The 18,811-nt window shown below is 37.1% G+C and overlaps 2 protein-coding genes across 4 annotated transcripts; one reads left to right on the forward strand and one right to left on the reverse strand.

The window, feature by feature from the left end:
- Nucleotides 1–2,644: 2,644 nt before the first annotated feature.
- On the forward strand, nt 2,645–4,703 carry LOC6642982 (PAX-interacting protein 1). Its single transcript, XM_023176226.2, has 3 exons — nt 2,645–4,321; nt 4,385–4,562; nt 4,638–4,703. The coding sequence occupies exons 1-3, from the start codon at nt 2,645–2,647 to the stop codon at nt 4,670–4,672; spliced, it is 1,890 nt and encodes a 629-aa protein (XP_023031994.1). The 3' UTR covers nt 4,673–4,703.
- A 1,420-nt stretch (nt 4,704–6,123) lies between these two features.
- LOC6642983 (putative mediator of RNA polymerase II transcription subunit 26) lies at nt 6,124–18,506 on the reverse strand. 3 transcript variants are annotated; one of them, XM_023176148.2, is made up of 12 exons: nt 18,380–18,506; nt 16,346–17,891; nt 16,108–16,280; nt 12,840–15,846; nt 12,636–12,767; nt 11,698–11,760; nt 9,848–10,759; nt 8,387–8,836; nt 7,188–8,205; nt 7,068–7,132; nt 6,823–6,994; nt 6,124–6,750 (listed from the first exon to the last, which is right to left on the reverse strand). In XM_023176148.2, the coding sequence occupies exons 2-12, from the start codon at nt 17,330–17,332 to the stop codon at nt 6,617–6,619; spliced, it is 7,113 nt and encodes a 2,370-aa protein (XP_023031916.1). In that variant the 5' UTR covers nt 17,333–17,891; nt 18,380–18,506; the 3' UTR covers nt 6,124–6,616. The 3 variants fall into 3 exon arrangements, with proteins under 3 accessions (XP_023031916.1, XP_023031915.1, XP_046868215.1); XM_023176147.2 differs by lacking the exons at nt 11,698–11,760; nt 18,380–18,506; XM_047012259.1 differs by lacking the exons at nt 16,108–16,280; nt 16,346–17,891; nt 18,380–18,506 and having other exon boundaries at nt 8,540–8,836; nt 12,840–14,021.
- Nucleotides 18,507–18,811: the final 305 nt, after the last annotated feature.

The following is an 18,811-nucleotide window of genomic DNA, read 5'->3' on the forward strand; positions in this document are numbered from 1 at the left end:
ATCACCATGCCATATAAATATATGTATATTATATATACATACATATGTATAAATCAATGATGCTTAGTTTACATAACAATGAATGAATGAAATGTTTGCTTTCGGCGCTTGTTCTTTTTCCAAAAAAAAAAAAATAATAATAATAACAACAACAACAACAAATACAAAAATGTTACAAACCTTAGCGAAAGTTGTCCCCATTATGGCCACTTTTCTGAATGTAATAAAACCAAAAATTTCACTTTAAAACATAAGGCCTGTTAACTTTGTGATTGGGGCGAATCAATCAGATTATATTAGACCCTCTAATCAATACCATGTAAAACTGACAAATTTTATAAAAATAACAAAGTAAGAAGCATTAACTATTCAAACCACATCTTTGAATTCCTTTTGAGCTAGGAAAAAGTTCAAGTCTATCATCTAATTGCATTGCATTGCAGGGTATTTTCATATTCGGCATATTTTGATCTTGCCTAACGGAAATACTTTTTTATGTTAGAACTGTTAGAAATCATTAATTATGCATATAAGCTTTATGACTTTAATTAAGCAATCGGCTAGCATTTTTAATTTATTAATTTAATTTATATTCACCTTCTTCTGCATCTCCATAAAATCAGTCAAATTAGTCGCATAGTCTAAAAAACGAAAATACATAAGTTTCACTATCGTTTCCATCAAGTTTTTTGTTTTGTTTTGCTTTTGTTTTTTTGCTATTATTTTAGAACTCATTATTTTAAAATTCAAAACTTTCCATTTCTATAAGAGCTAGAGCTAGGTAAACTTTTTGATTTCACATTTACAAGGTTAGAAAAACTCATTATCGATTGCAGCTTTCAAAAAATTTTGAACTCAGCACTTGTACTTATTTTCACAAAGCTTCTCTCTAATGGCAATTATTGCGTATTTTTCGCCAAATCTTAATTAGGTCAAATAAACTGTTTAAGCTATAAAAAATAAAAAAACACGCATTAAAAATTTGTATCAAATATCAGATACATTTGCACTAGAATCAGATCAAAAGGCTCAAGATGAACTTGTTCTCGTGGTCATTTTTAAAGGAGTGAACAAGTTCACTTACTAATTGTAAGTGGCTTACCAATTAAAATACTGGCTTGTGCAGTTGCTCTAACGGTTTTTGATGCGGAACATTAAAACTTTCATATGCATTACTATAAAAATATTTATATGTGGTGAATCTTTTAAATTTGAAAATTATGTTAAAATTTTATATCTGTCAGTTCTAGCAATTATATACTGTACCCCAAAATACCCGTACTCTTAATTTTTAATATGAATATAAAGTAATAAGCAAAGAATACTAAGTAAAGTGAAGAATGAATACATTGATGCAAATCAGTAACAGACTATAGATCTATAATCTTGAATAATAATATCATTTTTGACTTAAATAATATTGACATTTTTGACTAGTTAAACAGGGTTAAACTTATTCAAATCAGTTTGCATAATACGTTGTAGATCGACAATTTAGATTCTAGAATTTTAGGACTAAAGTAAAATAACCATTCGTTGACAATTAGAACAGCTCTAAATATATTCGAATCGGTTTGATGGCTTTGTAGACAATGGCATATAAACACAATTATGATTTTGATTATTTCAAGTTCAAAATGTTGGAGTTGAAAAATTCTTAAAATTGGTTCAGACTATACATATGTAAGCCGTTAGACAAACTAGTCCAGCCTAACCAACGAGCCCCGATTGTCAGCATCTTTAACATACCGATGCATCTTTAACTACTGATGGCATGTACATACGCTTAAATATAAGTGTTGGGGGATCAAAACCCCCAACATGCTGACACACTGTGCTGGTGAAATTTTTAAAAAACCGGTTCAAATACATAAATGGGATATTGGCTGCCACTGCCATTACCACTGATGCTATTGCGGCTATTGCGGCTGCTGCTGTTGGCAAGAAAAAGTGCGACTGGTTCAGAAGTGTTCCAAGTGGAAACTTAGTAACATCCACAACATTCACGACGACGCCACAAAAAAAGCAGAAGAAAAAAAAAACAGAAAAAAAGAGAGAGAAGAAAGTGATCAGTCTGCGATGATTAGATTGGAATGATTAACTTTTTATTTTTCGGCCATTCGGCTAGCTAGCCAGAGCTAGTCTGTCTGTTGCGGTCGAATCGATTAGCGGTTGTTTTTTGAATAACGAGCCAGGCAAATTGCATTTACTTTTTGTGATCATAGGAGAGGAGACGCCGCCAGAAGCCACTTTTTGGGCTCCACATCTTCACATCGCAAGTAGCGGCATTTTCTTTAGAGACAATTTGGTTTATAAATAATGATAAAAAAGAAAAAGAGAGATCAACCGCACTGAACACAACCGGTTCGAAACAAAAGAAGCTTAGCCGAAAGTTGTATGCATGTAGATTTGAAAGAAATACAAAGTTTTTTTATTTTTTATTTTTTTTTTTGTTGTATATTGGTTTATAATCACGAAGAAGTTTGGCAGAACGGCCGACTGTTAAATCGCTTAAGACAGCCGTGGAATTCAGACACGCGTGCTGCAACAAAAAAATAAAGAAAAAAAATATAATTTTCACGCAATAAATTCGAATTAGAAAAATCCCGAAAAAATGTTGAAAAGTGCCATTTTTTTAAATGTTATGTTCCTAGTTGGTTATGTGCACTGTGAGTATGAAGATATCGATACGAAACGTGTGCCACGGCTAATGCAACTTTTGGGTGAGCCAAAGGTTCAATTTGGCCAGCATAAAACGAGAATCGGACCGAATCCTGTCCATCTGCCGCCTGGTCTACGCGCTCGTAATGACAATTTGCCTCCGCCACATTTAATTGCCCACAAGGAATACGGTCATGAGGCAGCTTTGAGACCTCCACCACCCCCTCAAGGAGTAGGAGTGGGACCAGGAGCAGGAGCTGGACCACATATTATGCGACGAGAGTTTAATACAGCACCGCAACAGCATCAAGCAAATGGTTATCATTATGATTTTAGTAAGCTAACAAGATTTGCCCATGCCAAGGATACTCCAGTACTGGATGTGGCCAAAAATCAATTCTTCCGACCCGAAAGTAATCAACATCAACATCAGCAGCATAATAATGTCTATAAATATCCATCTGAGCAGTATCTACAGAATTTCAAGGCATCGCCCCAATTCAATGGCAATGTTATACATAAGGATCAACAGTTTCCAATTGGAGGTCCAGGAGGTCCACAATATGCCCCAATCCAACAGCATGCAATTCCTGTGCAGGCCTCACAATATACACAACTTCCTAAGTTCTATGGTGAGGGCAATAGCTTCAGTATAATTCCATCCAAGCAGACACAAAAGGGATTAGATAATTTAGGCTATTCGGTTCATGAATCGGAATCTGATAATGCATCAAAAGAAAATGGTCTGGGGCAGACGAAAAACTATCATCAACAGCAGCAGCAACAACAACAACAACAACATCCACCACAACAACAACAACCACAACATCATCATCATCATCAAATACCAACAAATACAGTTCCAGTCTCCAAAGAGGCTCAGGACTATTTACATTTCATGAGTACAAATGAATATTTCCTACCGAAACATGAACCCAATTATAAACAATTGGACGCTGAGCAAAATCAGCAAAAGTTATTTCAACAACAAAAACAAACCATCACCCACAGCGTGGAGCACTATAAACAATTGGAGGCTGAGCAGACACAACAAAAATTCTATCAACAACAGAAACAACAAACTCTTCATGGTCTGGAACAACAAAGGCCAACTTATCATTTCCCAGGCACTGCCACCAATCTAAGACTTCAATTGGACAATAGTGTCTCATCGACATATAATAAACCGATTCAAGTTCAAGATCTATTCTATCAGCAAGATCCGAATCCATCATCAAATGCTGCCGTAGTTCGTGGCAGCTATCAGACAGGTCAGGATGTATTTGTGGTAAAATCAGATGGCAATAAGGCTGTCAAGCATGTGGTTTCCACACCATTGGCCAGCAAACCGTCAACACAAACAGCGGCAGCAGCAGTTACAGCTGCCTCCTACAATCAAGATCGTCGCAATAGATATCAAACAAATACACCAGAGCCTTTGAGATTTGAATTTACCGAAAAGGATGCCATTAGCGGTGGTGGTGCATCAACAAGCTATACTCATTCGCCACAAGGACAAAAATTCTATTATGAAACATCGACCATAACATCAACCGCACGTCCAACAACATTAAGTGATGCGAACATTGCAGAGGTAGCCAAGCCCATTCAGGAATACACCGATGAGGCTGATGCCGAGGATAGTGCCGATATAAGTCAGGTATTATCTATTATTATCTATTGAATTATTATTTGTTATTACTTTCTACTTACATTTCTGCAGCGGCCCAATGAGGATACATCATCATCATCGAATGGCAATGCGAAGGACACTGAAAGCTATTGTGAGAAAATCTGCGCCAATGTCTATGATGAGAATGATGAAATAGTCTGTGGCTCGGATGGTTATATGTATACTGGAGAACCTCAACTTGAGTGCTATTCATCATGCTTAAACATAAGTGAGTAAAATCTACATACTACATAGTCAATTGATCGTAGAAAACAGAAATCTGAACCATTTCCTTTTGTTTCAGGTGTGACAATCAAGAGCAAGGGCTCATGTGTATAAGTGCTACACAAGTTGAAAGAAAACAATCCTGTTAAGAAGATATACATATATTCATATATATATATATATGTCCTTATGCTTTAAACTAGACTTACTACTCTCTAAGTTATAAATTATAAATGTGTTATTTGCAAAGATTTGACTGGGATTTGAAAAAGAATTGCAAAAGGTTTAATTATTAATCTAATTCTGCAAGCATATAAAATTTAATTTGGGTTTCTTTTTAGCACAACCTTCTGAACAAAATAGCTAATATTTTTTTATTTTTGCTATAGTATTTATATAAATTTAAGAATTATTTATTATGCAAGCAAACTGTTTGAATATATTTATTATTTATTTATTTATTTATTTATTTATGATTTATAGCTAAATGCAACTAGCCAAATAAAATGGCACAGGTAATGGTGAGCAAATAATCCTTTTGATAAATCGATGTACATATGAATCATATTCAATATGTGTTACGATGGAAATTATATTTAAATTAATATGAATTATCACTGGGGCATACGTTTTTTTTTTTTTAAATGTGTTGTTTTTTGAAAACTGAATAAAAAAAATATATAAAGATTTGTATAAATATTAAATGAATAGCATTTTATTATTCCCAATACTCAAGGGTTTACACACACACACACACACACACACACACATACGCACATTTTGCATATAGTACATACAATAGACCATTTTTATTTATGATTATTTTTACTAATTGTTTTTTTTTTTTGGGTTTTTTTTTTGCTGATAATCATCTTTATTTTTAATTACACTATTTATCCAACAATATGGCTCAAATTATCCATTATAGTAGTGACATATAAATCATATATAATGTCGAGTGTATAGTGCCGAGTCTTTTGTATAAATATATTTCAAATTTTTCACCTATGGTGGCACAATTTGTATATCCAAAAGGTTCAATTTGATAGATGTCATTAACGCACAGAGGAAATCATCTTTCAATTTTTGAAATTGCAAAACACTTTTGAATATTTTGCAACCTTATCGCGCCATTAGAAAGTTTAATTTATGCATTTAAAAAAAGTATTTCATTGCTTTTACCAATTATGACAGAAGCTATATCTTCTAAATTGGTATGTATCTTTGATTTGAATAGGAAAAGAAGAGGGGCTAAATCGAATATATTTTTTGAAAGAAAATTAATAAATAAGTAGTCGTCGTTGATGTTATTTTTCTTCTGTGCGTTAAAAACATTTTTGTAGAAATTATAATATCCTAATGCCAGGATTGAAAGCTCTATTTATTCGGTTAATGCAATGCGTCCAAATTAGAAAATTTGCCAACAATTCTAATCAATAGTTTTTTTTTTTTTTGTTTTTTTTTTTACACAAAAGTTCAATAATAAGTTATTTATTTAGTAACTACGCATTTTGCATGAATCACTTCAATTAAATAATGAATATTAATACATTAGAAGCATTATGCATTGTTATATTATTACATTATTGAAATGTTTTTTTTATTTACACTTTAAGACTAACAAAATGTACAATTTTCTTATGTAAAATTCAAAAATGTTTTTTTTTCTGTTTTTTTTTTATGTTTTTTGATTTGATTTGATTTTAAACAAATCAAAGAAAGCCCATATATATTCAAGGAAAAAGAATAAATTAATGAAAACAAAAGCAAAACAAAAAAAAAATAATAATATATATATTCATATTTATATATATATATATATAGGATAGGAAGGGGGGCATTGGGGAAACAAACCATGGCAAATCATATAGAACCGTGTGACTAATATTTACAGGCACTCCCCTAACACTCGACAACTTATCTTAAGAACTAACTCTCCAGGTTCGAACCCACAAAACAACTCAGGCCAATTATATTGCCGACGCGAACACTTGCTTTTTAAATGTCTATTATTAATATGGGTTGTCAAGATTATGAGGATCGAATGTTAGAACAGAGCTATGTATTTGCAGAGCTTGTGGATGTTGGATTTGATGAAGGTGGTGCTGCTGCTACTGGTGCTGTCAAAGTAGTCGGAAGCTGGGCAGCAGTAGGATAATATGCGGTAGGCGCTGGAACGTTTGTGCTTATTGCTGCAAAAGGTAAGAAGTTAATTTTTAGCTAAATTCACACAGCGGTACAGTGTGAGTGAATGGAAGTCTTACATTGGCGTAGAGCTTTTTGAAACTTTTCGTATTCAACGTAGTGTTTCAAGCGCAGTTCATCCTCTTCAATGAGCTGTCTTTGCCGCAAAAGAAGCAGACGCTGATGTTGATTTGTACCCAAGCGAGTATTGCACAATTGATTTACCAACGAGTCTAGATTATGTTTTATATCCTGTGAGTAGTGACAAATGACAAAAGTTAGCATCAACACAATGTTGTCAATGGGAAGTGCCCTTTTTACTTACAGATTGGATATCGCTGGGTAGCAAGTGCGGATGTGTAGCTGCCAAAGATACAGGTTCCTCTGCAACTGCAATTAATATTCATTAGTGACGTAGTGGCGTCATCATATTAGTTTAGTTTACCTTCATTGCCGCCTGCATTGAAAAGCGGTTGGAGGACATGCTGCATTTGTTGTGGCTGCTGCTGTTGCTGCTGTGCACCAATCAATGGCGCCTGTTGCAATAGCTGGGTCGGTACAGCGCTCTGGAAGGTTTGGGGTGTGGGTATTGGCTGCTGATTATATATGGCAGTTACTGTTTGTTGAGGTTGCATATGCAATTGTTGTTGTTGCTGCTGCTGCTGTTGTTGTTGTTGTTGTTGTGCAACCATCTGATGGGTAGTCGTCATTTGGGTTTGCATTGGAGCCAATTGTGGCTGTTGTTGCATTCCCTGGGATACACTTACAACTTGCGGCGGTAGCTGATGCATTTGACTAGGCTGTGGTCCTGCCATATATTGTTGTTGTTGTTGTGATGTTGGTAACGTGAATTGTTGTGTGGCCTGTTGTTGCAGAATAATTTGCTGCTGCTGTTGTTGTTGCTGAGGTATAAGCGACGGATTAGACTGTAGTGGAATTTGTTGCTGCTGCTGCTGCTGCTGATGTTGTTGCTGTTGCTGTTGCTGAAGTGCATTAACTAATTGTGGATGCCCATTCAAAGGAGGCTGCTGTTGCTGCTGCTGCTGCTGCTGTGTAATGTTTGTATTTATCACTTGCTGCTGTAGATTAGGCAACGTTGCTTGAGTTCCATTTGGCATCATATGTGTCGGCTGCTGTTGCTGCTGCTGTTGATACATCAATTGTATGCCATTAATGGCCAATGGAACACCTTGAATGGGAGAGTTTATTGGATCCGTGGGAGTGCTAATCAGACTGCCGTTTTGCACATTGGTATTCGCAGTATTATTCTGCGCATGCCCAGCATGACCTGTCGCATGCAAATCGATTTTAAGCTGATGTTGCATACCATCATCCGTCCCAGTGGAAATCTTTTGCTCCTGTACGCGACTCACACTGAAACGTGAAATTTTACGAGCACTTGGATTTGTAGGAGGAGGGTCATCAGGTGGTTTAGCCAATACAGGCAAAGCAACTGCCGGTGGCTAAAACAAATAAACGAAAATGTTTATTAATCAAACAATCCAAAAATCAAAAATACTCAAGCAAAATGGAGACACATCAAATATGAAATCCACATCAATTATTTTTACAACATCAATGGGTGCATACTGTTTCCTTTTTTCTTTTTCTTTTACATTTAGTTTTTGATTAATAATTGATTACCTCTTCAGAATTATCTGTATTACGTAATGCTGCCAATTTTTTCTCCAAATCAGCTATAGAACTTTGATTTATCGACCCATTACTGGGTGCTTTATGTGCATTATCAGAGCTATTGCCAATAACCGATGTGGTCGAAGATTTATCGAGACTCGCCTGTTTCGAGAGATGTTTCTCATTGGCCGCTATTACCGCCCCAGAGGAACTATGCCCAGTTGCCATCTCAGTTGGTGTATTTTCAGTACTTGCAACAACAGGAAGTCCACCCTCAAGATTCGGTGGCATGGCATGCTGAAATTGCATATCAGAGCCCACACTATTGTCGATGGAAGTGCGCCGAGAATTGTAAACAGATGAGCCCGAGCCACGTGTCGATGTCAACATTGCAGTTGGTGTATTTTGTCCCAATGAGGCAACAGTACCAGCGACAACATAGTTGCCTGACTTGTTTATCTAAACATATAGAAAAAAAAACAACAAAAAAAAAGAAAAACACAAAACGAAAAACCACAAATTACATCAATAAATTGAGGATTACATTGAGAGAGAGAGAGACAAGAAGATATACACAACAATTCTAAAGAAAATTATAATAATTAGAGAAAGAGATGAAAATGTTATTCGCACAAGCACAACATAAATGCATTTAAGTTAACAAAAAAAACAAAAACAAATTAAAAGCATTAGTATACAACACGTAAAAAAATTGGTAAAAACAAAAACTTCCATAACCTTAGAAACTTTACATTCCCGTTTTACATAGAAGCCATTGATTGGTTTTAAGTTAGTTAGCACAAATGTGTCTTCAGGAAGCGATTAAGAGATTAACAACAAAACTTGATAAGCAACAACATTATAAAACAAAATTACTGGATTAATACTAAAATACCAAAAACCAAAGTGAACTAAAGGCAAACCAACATTAAATTATTTATTATTAATACCAAAGATTCCTTAAAGACACACGCACATACACACACAGGACATCTATGGTGGTGGTCAAATGTGATCAAAAAGTGATCTTTGGTTAACATCCCAAAACAATTTTTGGATGTCTTTGGTAAGCTATTACGAGGCGTTGTCTACTTAAATTTGCGGCCATCGAAATCTCGGTTCAGAGAGAAACTAGAGCCATTTTATTTAGTGAACTATAATGTTGACTTTTTTTCAGTCGCAAATATTAAGTAGCAATCCTCGAGCTTACTTTAACTTTTACAGAGAGTAATTTAATTTGCCATTTTGATCTAAAACAAACATACAATTTAAAAGTTAAAGGTATTAGCCAACACAATTGAAAATGTAATAAAGTGTGTGTATAATAAGCGAACAACAAATAAGCAAAAAAAAAAAAAAACTTAAAAGCCCAACTAAATGAGATTGTAAGCGCCTTTTTGGGTAGCTACTATTACATATGAAAAAAAAAAATATACAAATATAGGCGAAGAGTTGTCTATCAATCACTACCTCTTGCGGATGCTGCTGAGCAGGACCAGGACCAGGCGTCGACGAGGACTTTATCGATGTAATTGACGGCGATGCCTGATGGGGAATACGACTATTAATGGACGCCACCACGGCAGTGGCAAACGCATGGGCATGCGTTATATTTTCGAGCTCAATTTTCAATTGTTCAAGCGTATTGGCCGAACTGGTTGCCGCCTGAGCTATGTCTTTGGGTTTCTCTGCCACTGTTCCTGCAGCTATGCCCACGGCCGTCTGATCACGATCATTGATTTGCTTAGCCGTCTTGCTGGGTGGCATATCAAATGTAATCTTCACTTCACTCAAATCATCCAAGCTTCTGGTGTGCTTTAGATCCTCTTCGATTTTCAAATGACGATTCAATGGTAAGTTCAGGCTGCGAGGCGTGGCACCCCGTACCGAGGATTCAAGGAGCATTTGTACCCGGCTTATAACATGGCCACCGGACAAGGGAGCCTTCTCCATTGTGCCGCCATCCAGAGTTGGGAGTTGTTCATTGCCACCTGTCGGTGTTATATTGCTATCGGGCATACAGTCAATCGATAACGAAGTGTATTCAGATGCTGTGCTTGTCTTGCGTGAAACGGAACCTGATCCAATGGTCACATCATTACTATTATTGGCCGCATCCCTCGATGCTGTTGAAGATGATGACATTGTTGAATTGGTTGTTGGTGGTGTTGCAACATTCTTGTGTTCCGCATTATTTGGAAGAGATGACTGCGATCTGCCGGCATCTGGACAACGGGATTGGTTTTCCGGATTGGTGGTGGTGGTGGCGGTGGCGGCGGCAGCGGCTGCAGCTGCGGCTTCTGTGCCGCCTGAGGCTAAAGCTTCCACGCTATGTATGGTGGGCTCAAACATCTTAGTGATATCGCTGGCGGTTTCATCCCGCTAAAAGAATTGTTTCGTCGAAAAACAATATATATATATATATATATATATATATATATATATATATATATATTTATATATATGTATGCAGAGAAATGAATCAAAATATGGTTGGAGTTAAAATGCACGGCTAAAATTAACACAAGTTTTAAACAATTTTTCCAAATTTAATACGAAAAATTAAACGAATCCAGTCCAATCCAACACATCGTTGAAAATATAATTAATACAAAAGTCGGGGTCACAATATATATATATAAATACATATATATGTAACTAACTAATATTCTAATATCAATCATTCTACTAAATGCCCAAATGTGTTGTTATGTTAGGTCATTCGATGTAACATGTAAGTATAAATAGTAGTTGAGTGAGTAGTAAAAGGAGTTCCTAAAAAAAAGTTCCCTCATTTGTTTGCATAACGAAAATTTTTTAAAAAGAGTTGAGCAATTAAAATTGAAACTTGTTTGAGTTGTTGTACAGGGAGATGATTTTCTATAGTCAAAAAATCGCCAATTTACAATAGCTGGATAAGATATGTTTAAAGGACACGGACACACGAAACTATGGAAAGACTTCCCCAGTTATTTGAAGATTTATTTGTTTCGTTTCATCTATTTTTCGATTCATGATCATCATTAGCAGTAGTATATATCGGATTTGTTACTGAGTAAATGACAGTGTATAAGTATATGTCCGCCGTACAGAGTCGTATGTATGAGTCGTGCATTAAACTATATTGAACACAATATGGAAATGTATTCATATTCAAAATCATAATCATGTTTGTACTATCTTTTTTTTTACTCGAGTCTTATTAATGCATATATATATATTTGGTTGTATATATAGAATAGATAAACTTAAACCCTATTATATTTAGGTAGGTAAAGAAACAAGCAATTTTACATAAGCCCAGTGCACTTAACACTTACAGATCTATGTCTTTGATGTGTTCTAAATGTGGAACGCTGTCGAGTTAGAGACGCGTGACGAACCTGTTTTATTATGGTAAGGAGATAAACAATTATAGAGTTAGGTGTTGAGCAAGATTTACGTGAAATTTGAAATTTAGAGAACTTATTCTTTACTTAAATTCCGGAAAAAGAAAAACGAAAACAAAAAAACAATAATAGGAATAGAATAGAAAAATTGCAAACATATTTTAGGTTACACAAAGAAAGTAGAGAACAGATAAACCCCCGTAAAAGATGATAGTTGTGAAATTGAAATTTATATATGGTATAGGTAAACATATATATATATAGTCTACTTTTAAATCCGGAACAATAATTGAAAAGAATTCTAAGGAGCAACACCGCATATAATCTCTCGATGAAGGTCTTGGTGAGCTGCTTTCTGTAATCGTAAATATTGATATTTAGAAGTTTTCTTGTTTTTTTTTTTAGATATTTTTGAAAAAGGAATAATTGAAATTTGCATAGATAATGCAAAGTCCGTGCCTTCGTAGATTTAGAGACAGGTCCAACAATACTCTACGAGTATCTTGTTTATGTATGCCCATAAAATTGGGGAGTGTGCAAGTAAGTAAGTAAAGTAAGTAAGTATATAATATGACTGACGAAAATTACCTGATAAGAAGGGAAATATCTTTGTATAGGTATATATATGAGAGCACAATCAACAGGATGAAGACTAAATCGTATAAACTGGCTTTGTGTATACTGTGTTAGAATTATTTATATATATATGTATATGTATTTTTAATCATATAAGATATAGACCCCGAAGAAGGTATGTCTGTCTGACAGATCTTACCCCATATATATATATATATATATACATGTACATATCGACGTGGTTACGAAAATTAAGCGTAAATTACAAATGAGGCAGGGTCATAAAATAGTACCTTTTCAATATTGCGGCGATAGCTGCTTGGAATAGGAATTTGGTTAGGATTCTGTTTGACCTGTTCGACAATTTCGTTAATCATTTCCACAAACACGGTGCTTTGGCAATTTGAAAGCAAATCCTGAGCGATCTAAATAAAGATAAAGTTTAAAAGATTAATTGTTTGCTTAAGATAAGATATGTATATGGTATTAAGACTTACCAATTTATTGGCAATCTCAACGGGATTAACATCACCGATGTCAAATTTAAATGTTATTGTTTTCAATTTATTTTCCATGTGACAATTGATGACGCTTCCTTCGTCCACGCTAGTAACACTCAATTTGGGAATACGTTCGTTGCCGCTACGATTGGAGCGACGAGGCTTTTGAGAACGTGATGTTGTTGCACCACCAGCACCACTTTGCTTTTGTTGTTTTTCCGCATCAATTGCTGCTGTTGCCGCCGCTGCTGCTGCTGCTGCTGCTGCCGCATGTTGATCTACAACTGAGGGAACAGCAGCATCAATATTCTTCGGAATGGAATTGATCGGAACAGTTGAAGAGGAAACGACAAGCGTGGCAGTTGGTTCTTGTCCAATTGCTGCAGGTGGTTGTTTGTGATTTACCACCGGTTGTATGGAAATTTGATGCTGCTGCTGATGCTGCTGCTCTAGTTGTTGTTGTTGTTGCTGTTGAACGATCGGAAGACCAATATGTGTCTGTGGCTGAGTATGGAGTAACTGCTGCAATTGTTGTTCCAATGGCAAAGTCATTTGCTGTTGCTGTTGTTGTTGCAATGTTTGCAACGGTTGCTGCTGCTGCTGTTGTTGTTGTTGTTGTTGCTGCAAAAACTGTTGCTGCTGCTGCTGCTGCTGTAGGGCCGTATAATTTGCATGTTGTTGCTCAACAGCTCCCATTGGCGGTGCCATTTGCTGAACTGTTGTTGGTGGGTTAGGAGTATACGATTGCTGCTGTTGCTGCTGCTGTACAGATGATTGTTGTGGTGGCATTTGCATCTGTATATGCATTTGCACTGGTGTTGCTTGTGGTGGCTGTTGCTGCTGCTGCTGCTGCGGTGCAGCAATCACTTGGGTACCAGCTACGAGTGGTTGCATATTCAATTGTGGATTGTGCGACGATAAAGATAGTTGATGTTGCTGCTGTGCCAATTGATGTTGATGATATTGCTGCTGCACGTATTGTTGTTGTTGCTGCTGCTGCTGTTGCTGAAGTTGTTGCTGCTGTTGTAGCTGCTGTAAATGATGTTGCTGAACGATTTGTTGTTGAATCAACGCTGCCGTAGGTTGTTGCTGTTGTTGATATTGCGGCTGTTGATGACTTTGGATTTGTTGCTGAATTTGTTGTTGTTGTTGTTGCTGCTGCTGCTGTTGCATTTGTTGTTGTTGAATTTGTTGCTGCTGCTGCTGAATTTGTTGTTGCTGCTGTTGCATTTGATGGTGTTGTTGCTGCTGAATTTGTTGTTGTTGCTGCTGCTGCTGCTGAGCTTGTTGCTGGACTGGATATAATTGCTGCGGCATCATAGGCATCTGTTGTGCCTGTGGATAATATTGTTGCTGTTGCTGCTGACCCAAGTCCGACGTCTGCACATTCGTTTGCATCAGTTGCTGTAGTTGCTGCTGCAAAGGTATTTGCTGTTGACTCTTTTGCTGATCCACCAATTGTTGCTCGAGCGGTTGGTTTGACATTACCGCATGAATCGAAGGGACAAGCTGTTGTTGTTGCTGCTGCTGCTGTTGGCCTACTACTGTTGATAATATCTGTTGTGGTGGCGGACCAGACTGCTGCTGGTGATTGGCATTAACAGACACCACCATGTTAGGATTCTGAAGCTGCTGCTGTTGTTGTGGCTGCGGTTGCTGCTGCTGTTGTTGTTGGTGCTGCTGCTGTTGACTACCCGTAGGTGAGATCACTTGGCTATTCGATATATCCTGCATTGGGTTGGGCGAATTTTGATAGGACGCCATCTGAGGATTCTGTATGTAATGGACTGTAGACTGCTGTTGCATCGATATGGCAGGTGATGCAATCACTTGTGGTTGCACTGAGATTAACTGGGGAATGGCAACAGCAACTGGTCCTCCTTGGACTGTCTGTGGTTGTTGTTGTTGTTGCTGCTGATGTTGCTGCTGGTGTGTTCCACCATTTTGCATAGATGTGGTAGATCTTGTTGCCAAAGTTTGTGGATCAGCGCTATTCGTTGATAATGCCAGACTTGTCTCCGAGTCTGTATTTAATAAATCATACTTTAACTGTAAACGTTGATTCCACTTAACACCATCCTCTTCATCCTCCGATTCATCGTCTTCGTCCTCCTCCTCCTCGACATTTGGTGGTAAGCATTCCCTTTGCTTCTGCAGAGCCAATTTCTCTAGGCGTGATTTTTCATTTTGCAACTTCATTTGCGTTTGCCTTTGGGCACGCTCTTTTAGCAGTGAAACAACCTGCACCTTCAATAGACGAGCAACAGCTCGAGAATCATCCTCTGAGATGATGTTCTCTTTCATCATTTCCTGGGCAATTATCTCATATTCGTCATGCTTGATATTATACTCAAATTGTATAGCTTCATTTTCCTTATGCCTGGATGAACGTTTCTTTGGATCCATGAAACGTAATCTAAACTCAATGATACTGATATTTGGATCGGAAAGGAACTGTTCAGATGCCGTCGGCTCCACACGTATGCCAATGTCTTCGTCAAAGAATTCAGATTCCAACAGCTCATTACAGCTGGGGCGATCCTCCTTTTTGAGTTCGATACATCGTTCGATAATATCACGCACATTTGGGTCTTCGACCTTTGATAATGCAGCGGGTTTTATGCCCGATATTACCTTTTTATATATTTGCGCTGGCCCTTTACATTCACTGTATGGATATTCAGATATTGCCATCTCCAACATACACATTCCAAATGCATAAACATCTACTGACTCATCATAATGCTCCTCGTACATTTCGGGGGCCATAAATTCAGGTGTACCAATCACAGATTTTGCATGGGAGCGATTTTTTAGAGTTGCCAGTCCCAAGTCACCGATTTTAACACTACCAGTGGTGCCAGTTATAAAAATATTATCACATTTCAAATCACGATGAATTATAGGAAATTGACGAGTATGCAGAAAATTGAGGCCCTTTAAAATTTGACGACACCATGACTTCAATACCTTTGGGTGTATCTTCTTGAATCGTTTTAAATACCTATTAATAAAATTATAAAACATTAAAGGATACTTTATTTTTATATTTTTTGCTCAACAAGTAAGTTTTCACGTGCAATGAAAAGTCATTCCGCATATCCCAAAAGGAATAAAGAGCGGACTGACATCCAATTGGACGTTATAAAAGCTTTTCGACTCTAATAATTAAGAAATGCCAACACACTCCTTATTTAAGTAAAGGTAGGACACTATGAAAACATACTTGTATGAGCAAAAAAGAAAATGGAAAATGAATGCTTACGATTTTAAAGTTCCAGATAACATTAGCTCTGTGACTAGTACAATGTTCTTTTTACGGCCAATCGGAAACTCCCAATATGTATAAAAACGTACAATATTAGGATGTTGCAACTTCTTTAACATATCTGCCTCCTCGCGGAATCTAGTGCGTTCGCTCTTTTTCACTTGCTTATCCTTGAATTGAATATAATCAGATAGTTAAATTTCAATAAGCAAAATTAAAGTGTATTATTACTTACCAACAATTCGCACCACGCCACTGGAACACCTGTTAGGGTGTCCAGACCACGATAAACAGTTTTAAATGAACCCCGTCCGACCTCTTTATCGTATTTGAAAAAGCGTCCACACGGTGACATTGCCACGGGATCATCATCTTCATCGCTTTTGCTCTTTGTTATGGATGTGGCCGATGATGTTGTCGATACGGCTGACGTTGCAGGCAACAGTGTTACGGATACATCCGTGGATGTTCCAACAGTGTGTGCATCAGCTGAGCTAACCTCGACACTCTCTGATTTCTTTGAGAGATCGTCAATGCTTTTGGGTTGTTTCTCTTGCTGCTCGTCCTCGGTTAGTTGTTTTTCCTCGACCTGAAAGCCAACACGCTTAACGCCACTATTTTGCTTATTTGAAGTTCTTAATGGCACATCATCGTCAACCGTTTCAATTGTTAGACTTCGAGAGGCCTCTGAAATGATGTTCTCAATAATTCCAGCTACTTGATGAGAATTAGAGTCCGTTGTATTGGAGCGTGTTGGTGTACGAAATTGTTCCTCCAAATGCTCTGCCTCACGTGATAACATCTCAATGTTGACATCGTAGTCGCGTGGAAATTCTGTTTCAAGTTCCACAAATTGCAACGGATTGGCATTTCGGGTCGATTGCTCAACATTTTTACGCACAAAACGCATATTTTGTACAAAATTTGCCGTCACTTTATTTTGTGGCGCCTTCATGTTGGGTGGTGTTGCATTCTTGGACGACTGGGATGAAGCATGCTGCTGCTGGTGCTGCTGCTGATGCTGCTGCTTAAGCAGAGGCTCTATCACCGTATCAGATGATGATTTTTTGGCATCCATTCTCTTTGTTTTGGAGGGCATTGCTACAGCAGTTTGTTCCGTATTATCCTTTGATGCTGGCTGATGTTGGTCTTTTCTGCATTTATCTTTTGTTACTCCAACTTTTTTGTTAACGTCTGAAGATGGCTCCATTTTACCATCCATTTCTTCTTCATTGTTGTGTTTTGTGACCTCAGTAGACTGAGGGCACAGTAATTCTACTGCACTTGTGTCTTCGATCGGCCGCCGTTTGTCTAGATTGCAATTATTATTTTCCCCTTCGTTCTGGATTGCTACTGCCGCTGCTGCTGATGTTGCTGCTTCTGCTGCTTGTGGTGAACTGCGCCCGCTGCCGCCACCGTTCTTTGTATTAAGCGAGGCTCGTGAGATTAATGCGTTATTTGAAAATTGACGCAGAACCCGAGTTAATAAATTATTTTTACTACTTGAAGCTGGTGCATGAATTGGTGGCAATTGATCAGTAGACGATGCTTCTTTTGGTGCCAATTGAGGTGGTGAGTTACTGCGTTGTTTATTGTGCTCCGGTGATAATTCTTTTTTTCGATGCGATTTTCTAGGTGATGTTGTAAGTTTTAGTTTTGTTGTTGATGGACTAGTGATGTTGTGTCGTGCGGTGGCAGATTTATTAAGCGAACGCTGTCCCGACTTTTGTGTTTTAGCTCCTTGAACAGTTTGTTCCTCACTAGAAATATCTGAGTTATTCCTGCAAAATACAAAGAATAAAAGATTGCATTTAAGTATTACACTTGAAATCATTCACTTTTTAGAAGTTGTAGTCATCATATTCTTCGAATCTTTAGCCCAGACACATTAACGCCCATGCGGTTTGGCTAAAGCCACTTCATCATTCATGGAAAAGTAAATAGTAAATTACATATAAACTTCGATAAGCTGTAATGTGAAATTCTAGAAAATTACTTGTGTTTCAAACGAGAAAAAAAAACAAAATAGAGAGAAATAAAAAAACCTTAGAACCAACAAAATCCTGGCCTTCATAAATGATATTAAGTTACTAGAGTAGTTATTTGAGTGCCTATTATTTTTTGCTCTATCGCGGTCTACGTTCGTTGCTAATCATAACAAAAAACAATTGTTAGTTTTATACATACATACATACATACATACATTTATAACTTATAGAGTCTTGTGTGACTTTCTAGGTAATGATGGATTATGAATAAATGAGTTTACCTTTGAGGCTGCGTGGTGCAAGAAATAATACCATCTTCGCTGATGGTGCTTTCCTTCCGAGCCCTGTTTGTCGGTACGACCTCTCGTTGTCGTACAAAGTCGCAAAGGGTTTGTCCAATTTTGCAAACTTTTTAGAAACCAACAACCACGTTTAATCTGCAAATGATGCAAAAATAAATTATTAGTAAAAATCAAATCGAGAAACATTCGACAACATATGTACATATTATCAGAGACAGTCAGAGAGAGAGACAGAGAGGGAGAGAGGAGTGTGGCAGCGGGCGGTGCGACCTATGAATTTTTGCAATTACATAAGGGTTTCTTTTTGTTGTTGTTGTTGTTGTCGTTGAGCTATTTTAACCTAAAAGTGCACTAAGAGGCCAAGATTCAATTTTTAGCAGAGCAAAATTTAATTTAATTGATTTAATTAAT

Source organism: Drosophila willistoni (genome assembly GCF_018902025.1).
Source record: "Drosophila willistoni isolate 14030-0811.24 chromosome XR unlocalized genomic scaffold, UCI_dwil_1.1 Seg41, whole genome shotgun sequence".
Classification (NCBI taxonomy): domain Eukaryota; kingdom Metazoa; phylum Arthropoda; class Insecta; order Diptera; family Drosophilidae; genus Drosophila; species Drosophila willistoni.

Bases quoted from the DNA above. Each gene is read 5' to 3' on its own strand.
- LOC6642983 (XM_023176148.2), bottom strand. From the start codon at position 17,332: ATGGATGGTAAAATGGAGCCATCTTCAGACGTTAACAAAAAAGTTGGA. The intron at 12,768-12,839 runs GTAAGTCTTAAT...ATCTTTATTTAG, and splicing joins TTGAGATTGCCAATAAATTG to ATCGCTCAGGATTTGCTTTC. The intron at 8,206-8,386 runs GTAATCAATTAT...TATTTGTTTTAG, and splicing joins ATACAGATAATTCTGAAGAG to CCACCGGCAGTTGCTTTGCC.
- LOC6642982 (XM_023176226.2), top strand. From the start codon at position 2,645: ATGTTCCTAGTTGGTTATGTGCACTGTGAGTATGAAGATATCGATACG. The intron at 4,322-4,384 runs GTATTATCTATT...ACATTTCTGCAG, and splicing joins ATAGTGCCGATATAAGTCAG to CGGCCCAATGAGGATACATC. The intron at 4,563-4,637 runs GTGAGTAAAATC...CTTTTGTTTCAG, and splicing joins TTCATCATGCTTAAACATAA to GTGTGACAATCAAGAGCAAG.